This window comes from Monopterus albus, unplaced genomic scaffold (assembly GCF_001952655.1).
Source record: "Monopterus albus unplaced genomic scaffold, M_albus_1.0 scaffold35.1, whole genome shotgun sequence".
In the NCBI taxonomy this organism is placed as follows: domain Eukaryota; kingdom Metazoa; phylum Chordata; class Actinopteri; order Synbranchiformes; family Synbranchidae; genus Monopterus; species Monopterus albus.
This window is the reverse complement of record NW_018127915.1, coordinates 472844-479745: the sequence shown is the minus strand read 5'-3', so window position 1 is coordinate 479745 and position 6902 is coordinate 472844. Positions and strand designations below refer to the sequence as shown.

General features: G+C 42.9%; 1 protein-coding gene across 1 annotated transcript in view; it reads right to left on the bottom strand.

Annotated features, from left to right (window-relative positions):
- Positions 1-5194: 5194 nt before the first annotated feature.
- ndufab1b (NADH:ubiquinone oxidoreductase subunit AB1b) overlaps positions 5195-6902 on the bottom strand; it is a 4583-nt gene continuing 2875 nt past the window's right edge. The window contains exons 3-5 of the mRNA XM_020597887.1: positions 6740-6827; positions 5884-5999; positions 5195-5789 (exon numbers count right to left, since the gene is read on the bottom strand). Of these exons, the coding sequence (XP_020453543.1) occupies positions 5908-5999; positions 6740-6827 (180 nt within the window). The 3' untranslated portion in view covers positions 5195-5789; positions 5884-5907. The remainder of the gene's footprint in view (positions 5790-5883; positions 6000-6739; positions 6828-6902) is intronic.

Genomic DNA, 6902 nt, shown 5'->3' with positions numbered 1-6902 from the left:
ATTAATCATTCTTGTTATGTTTGGCTGCTCTGTATCGGCAGGTGCGAGTTGTACCGCTGGAGGGGAGGGTGGTGTTGGTGTGAATGCAAATCCCACCAGTAGTGTTTGTTCACAAAAATCCACATGTGAGTAACAGATGTCGACCAGTGATTTAGTTCCTACAGTGCACACAGGTTTGAGGGAAAAGCGCAAGCTTCAAAGCAAGTGAACGTCAGCATTAGCGAGGCCGTGGACCTTAATTTGTTTTCTTCAACATGTAATTATTTTCTGTTAAGCCTGGTGTGTGTTTTTCCCCTCTGGCATAGGTTTTTATTAAGTTTTAGACGTGTTGGCTGTAGTTTTTAAATTTAGCCGTGAATATTTAACAACTTCAAAGCTTATGTAGTGAGACCGAACCTCGAGTATTAGCCAGACTTGACAATGGTGTGTGCCAGTATTGAACTGCTTTCTACCAAATAATTACAGACAAGAGATTAGTTTACTTAATTCCATATCTCTGTGCTTAAACTATATATATATATATATATCTCATTTGTTTTTGTCTTTAACAAATGTCATAGAGTGGAACATCTGAACCGTGTTTGTCATTTGTCTGACTTAATTTGAGAAATTGAACTGCGGAGCCTTGGATTTTGCACTTATGTGGGTTAGAGGAAAGGCGGAGCAGAGGTGGACAAGGAGGCAGACGGATTTGTGCGTCCGTCTGAGGGAGAATGTGCGGGTCAGGGGTGTGTGTGTGTGTGTCTCCATGTTCTCAACTAAGGTGGACATTGTGTGTTGTGATTGGAGAAGATGGTGCTTTGTCGGTCCCTGTGAGGGAGCAAGAGAAGCAGGAGGGGGGCTGTCGTTTGCCTCTCCCTGTTCACTGGGCTGGCCGGTCAGTGCGGCGACGTCTCTGAGCTGCCCGAACTGAGCCAGAATGTAGCTAAAACGGTTTTAAGTAGAAACGACGGCTTCTCTGGCACCCGATCAGCCTCAAACGTAGAACCACTGCTCCCAGAAGATGCTCATTGTTTGTTTGTTTTTTGTTCTATTTTCTTTGTGTGTGTATTTTGAAGTATTCAGCTGTTGTTCTGACCACACCTGGTTGTCATGGTGATCACTTGTGGCTGTTGCCGTGGAGATGCTCCTATCTTGAGCTTGACTGAAACACGGCGAGGCTTCTCGTTGGCCTGCGACAACTCGGGCAGTGGGCTGTGATTTTGTTTTTTTTTTTTTATATCAGCTTTTCAGGGACACAGGGTTGCACTTGCCTCTTTGTCGACTTACCCAGGATCAGCTCACTGTCCAGCTCTGGAGTGTAACTACAGGAGAGAAAACCCAAAACTGACAGGAGGTCTGGGGCAGGTGAACTCCAAACAGTCTGTATTCCCTTTCCAGTCTTGATGAAATAACTTCACACTTCATTCATTCATTCATTTTTTTTTTTTTTGGCAATGCTTCTCTCCTCTTGCTGATCTGGGAGTGGTTTTGTCCCTCCTCAGTATCCGTACCTTAACCATTAGCAGGGGAAGAACTGGCCCAAGCAGCTCAGGAGGCAGCATCACTCTGCTGTTAGAGAAGGGACAAGCACTGTCTGTAAACACCTTCCATTGTTGTTACTGTTTTGGTTCCCAGCTGAATCTCACTCTGTCTCGTTCAGTCCACTGTGTGTGTGTGTGTGTGTGTGTGTGTGTGGTGTTGAAGATGCAAAAATCGGCTTGTAAAGAAAGTGTGTGTGTGTGTGTGTTCGAAGACATTTTCATGCCAAATTCAGGAGGGAAGGAAAAGGATCGATTTACTTATTGTGTATTTAAAAAGCTGGACAATGATAAATGCTTGAAGAAAAAAATGTAATTTGCAAAAGGATGATGTGAGGAAACCTTTTCAGCGAGTGAAAACCGCCATGAGCAATGTACAATCCCCAGGGCTGCCAAGCAGCTTCCCAACAGGGCCAGACGAGGGGAGCGAAGGAAGGAAGGGAAGGTGGTAGGAGAGGAGGGAAGCTGGCTGGTGACACTCTACTGCTTTTTAATATTTAAGAAAAATAATGTGACTGTTTTTCTCTTAACTATCCTGTGAGCAAATGCTATTATTTCATAACACGCACCCCTCTTCTCCTACTGTCCATCAGAAGCGTTCAGCCTATTTTTTGACACAAAAAAACAACAAAAACAAACAAAAAAAGAAAAGGGGGTGGGGGTCCGAGAGACTATGCAGTGGAGTGTTGAACCCAGGCTTCCATGTCCACCTTGGGTTTTTTGCTTTCTTTAATAATAATTTTTTTTTAAAATCCCAAAAAACTTGAACACAGTTGAGTTGGGATTCCCAATAATATTCCTCAAACATGTTGTGCCATCGTTGAATCGTACAAATAATACAAACTGAGAAAACTTTTATTACCTAGCAGGCGTCGGGCCAGTTGTAGCAGGAGAGACAGGTTCAGATTTGCAAAGTCCATTTGTTTATTTTCACAGCTTGTCTCCTCGAGAAGCCAGCGAAGCTGCAAATTTTCCACAACTACAATGTATTTTGTAGAGATTCTATCAATCCACAGTGTGTACTTGGGTCACCTGTAAACATATTATGCACATCGCTTTGGGGAGACTGTTGAAACTATATAATATATATTATATATGAGAATATAAACGTACAGTGTCTATAATCGAGAGGACGTCTTCCTCTCACAAACAAAACAGGAAGTACCTTTTTATTTTCACACGTCTTCCTCGGGTCAGCAAAGGATTTTATCTTAAACGTCGGCGGAAACTGCACTTTTTGAAGGACAATCTTTATTTGTATGGGTATAAAAATTGACAAAAACAAAGTTGCTTAATATTACAAGGTATAGAAAACCGACTCCAGTGTGCTATAATAATGAATGTCTCCTCTGATGCTGTTTTGGTTTCATTTAATCTTTTATTCTCCTTCGTTGCTTGGTTTGTATTGTATTTTTTTTTTTCCTTATTTCTCTGGATTCTAGTGCTCTTAAGGAAATCTGTACTAAGGTGTAGAGTAGTAGGTCTTCTGTTGGCTGTACTCGTATACTGATTACTGTTTGTAACCCTCTGGCTCCTGCAGCCAGCATACAAGGCTGTATAACTTGGGTACAACCCTCAATAAAAGACTAACAGTGACTCGGCGGTCGCCTCCCGGAGTCTTTATTTCTCCTCGGCAGTTTGTCAGTGAACCTGTTCCAGTGAAGGTGACATAAGAGCTGTAAAACATTTAAACCCTGTGATAATTTTTTTGCAGTTAGATGTCTGGTGTGAACTACACTTTATACATTTGTACAACGTTTGAGTGATATAAAAACATCAGGCATCTGCACTAATGACACCAGATGTCACTAAAAATCATTGTTGACGTTTAGAGCAAAAGGGGGGGAATTCAGCGAGAAAAGGAGCGACAGGCGCATCCTACCAAAGTGACCTGTTGACCTGCAAGTTATGTCTTTAAAATGATGTGAATCTGAGTTGATTGTATACACACCACCACCACCACCACCACCACCAATGTTTCTGCATGTAACCAGGAAACTGTTCAAACTAGACTTGTGGCATGACGACACGCGTTAGTCAGGAGAGCTGATGGTTTTTATTTTATTCATTTCGGCCTTTTTCTGTTCCTATCTACTTCCGTACACTTTGGGCTTCAAACTTTAAAACATGCGCCGTCTTAAGGACTTCAGGTCTATTTTCTTATTAGCTTTTGCATTTTGTGTTAACTTCTTAAAATGCTTTCAGTGGGGGGCTAAACTTTCCACTTTTTGTCAGCTTCCTGTTTTGTCATAGAAATATTAAGCTTTAAATGAGACTAGAAGCTTTTAACCCTTTATCTGTTTTGGTCTTCCAGATTTTTTTTTTTTTTAACTACTTGAGCTTTGGCTGCTGCCATTTTAAGATTTTGTTCATCTTTCGGCTTCTGTGATGGAACATTCATGAGCCTACAGCCTGCGATGCCTCTGCACTCATTGAAAGTTTTGTTCTTCTTTCATAAATCGTACATGGAAAATGTAGAAATGTTATGATTTGGGAGCTGCACTTCTTGCGTTCAGTCCCGTCGTCCAGCGGTTCACACCCAGTTTTCGGATGACAGTTCCTTATTGCTCATGATAAATCCTTTTTTATGGAATATATTCACAGGGTATCGGTTTTCCTGTGGCAAAGTGTTTCTCAGGTTTGGCTCAGTCGTTGAAGGATGAGACGGTTAATGATGCAGTTTGTTGGTTGATCACCCATTTGTCCTCTCTACGAACATAAACTCTGAGTCTCTTCTAATCCATGATGCGTCCTTGTCTGTTATTACTGCACTAATATATTCACAGGGTATCAGTTTTCCTGCAGTAGTCCGTTTTGTGAGGCAAAGTGTTTCTCAGGTTTGGCTCAGTCGTTGAAGGATGAGACGGTTAATGATGCAGTTTGTTGGTTGATCACCCATTTGTCCTCTCTACGAACATAAACTCTGAGTCTCTTCTAATCCATGATGCGTCCTTGCCTGTTATTACTGCACTCTCTCTCTGCCAGTACTAGTCCATTTATAACCTCTATCACTACTAGTATTTCTAACAATGCTACTGTTTAATACAAATACTTCTAATTACAATAAACTGATCTTCTTGGCACAATGTTTATTCTCCTTATTTACTTCCATCCGTCATGCCTCCTTTGATTCTATGCTTTTCCTTTTATATTACTTTCCCTTCTTTCTTCCCTCCCTTTATCCTTCTTTCAATTCTAAAACAATGCATACAAATACTCTAATAGTTAATGACGGAGGGGAAATGTAAACTTTGATATTGCCTTACAGTCAGCGTCTTTGCTCCACTTTTACACCTTTAAATGCACTTACATTTCAGCTTTTAGGATCCAGGAGGCCACCTGGAGGAGCCATGAGCGAGGATGCACGAGAGAATCCTTCAGGTACGTCTTTTATGGACCTTTATCAAAAACCAGGTGGTGAGTGACTGCTACTGATGAAGAATCAGAGGAGCATCTCTGAACATGTTTTGCTGTATGTTGAACGGTGTATGGGACCATCCATAAATCCCAATTCCCTTAATTGGATCTGTATTGCAGCGAACAGGAATGAAGGAGACGGAGGAATGAGATGAGACGTCTCATCTATGGCTCCTCCAGGAGTGATGAGACTTTGGCTATACCCACAGAACTGGGCAAATGTCAATGTCTGTGAGTTCCAGCTACCCTACACCACAGCCAAGTCACAGAACTTCTTTATTAATCTTTGGGAAATTACACATGAGAACCACAGGGTGGAGTTGGAAGGGAAAAAAAAAAGTGACCTTAGTTTTATTTCTGTGCTCCCAAAATACATGTTCATTTACATCAACACAAAACAGCAGCTGATTCCAACAATGGCGCTGTAGGTACCGGGTCAGCTCAGGGGCCAGTGCTTGCAGCTAATGCCACCGATATGATTGGCTGAACATCACTGTAGACTCTGCACTACAACCTAAGCAAGCGCTGCTACTAGTTTCTCATTTTATATAATAGTGATGTGAGAAACTAGGAGCTGCACTGGCTTAGGTAATGTCTGACCAACAGCTAGCGATCCGTTACCAATGTAACATCGATGTGAGACATTAGTGCGAAGTTTACACAGTGTGACAGCCATGCACCAAATATCACACCAGCCATAATGTGTGACGTCAGCTGTAAGCAGAGGAGCCCGAGCTGATCTGGTGCCTACACTGGTATGGACAGAAAAGCTGACAGGGAGGAGGTGGAAACGGTTTGGTGCCTGTTGGCTCCTCAAGTAGTTCCTGTGAAGCCACACTGGGGTCAACCTCTCTGGAAGGAGGGGAAACAAAAAGCCTATTACATACTGGCATGACTTCTCAGGATGAAATCCCACAACAGGCAAAGTGGAGGGAAACAGACCTACCTCTGCAGTGAGCCATAGACCAGATTATTCATAAACATCCTGCTTGTCTGCGATGTACTGTACAATCTCATCAGGAGTCATCAGCTTCTCTGCTTCTACGTCAGGGATCTCAAAGCCTGCAGCACAACACACAGTCAGGAAGTCGCCTCATTTCCTGCAGAAAACTGCACCTGAACACACCGTGAAGACCAACAGCTACTGCCTGGGTTTCTGTTGTCAGTATGTTCACACCTACATGAAAACGAGTAAAATCTGATTCACTGCAGAGGAATCAAATGTACACGGAGTGAGGGAACTTCTCAGGTCACGTTTTTCTTGGTTTGCACAGACTACACCTCATAACAGTCTTGTACTGCACAGTAGACTACAGACAGAGGGGTCGGATCAGCACTAGAGAAGTGTTACTACTGGATACAAGTGAGGCCCAAACTGGAGATACGGGTAAAGGTAGAGCTTTGGACCCGCTGTAATAACAGACATCATGTAAGAATTTATGGTATGAAAGGATTTAGACAGGACAAAGCAGCAAATCCTCACTATGGAGATGCTGAAATGAGAATATTCTGCAATTGTTGCTTTTTACGGGAATAAAATGATCAGTCCCCTGTCAATCAACTAGTGGTTGCAGCTCTCAATCCTTAAAGCATGAAGTCCGTTGCTACAGCAGGTCCTAAGTTCTGCCTTTGTGCTCTGTCTCCAGGTCTTAGCAGTTTGGGCTTCGCTCATATGCAATAGTAACACTTCTCTAGTGCTGACCTGACGCCTCATCTCCCCAGTTGTAGTTTTACTACACAGTACCCTGGGTGGCCCTAAAAGACTAGCTGCTCCATGAAGCGGTGTGAACATCGACACTCACCAAACTCGTCCTCCATGGCCATGATGATCTCCACCTGGTCCAAGCTGTCCAGACCCAAGTCTTTCATAAAGTGGGAGGATGTCTGCAGCTATGGAGGACACAGTCACAGCGGCATCAAACGTTAGTCTAACAATCAGGCTTCCTGCAGCTTGTAACCTGGTTC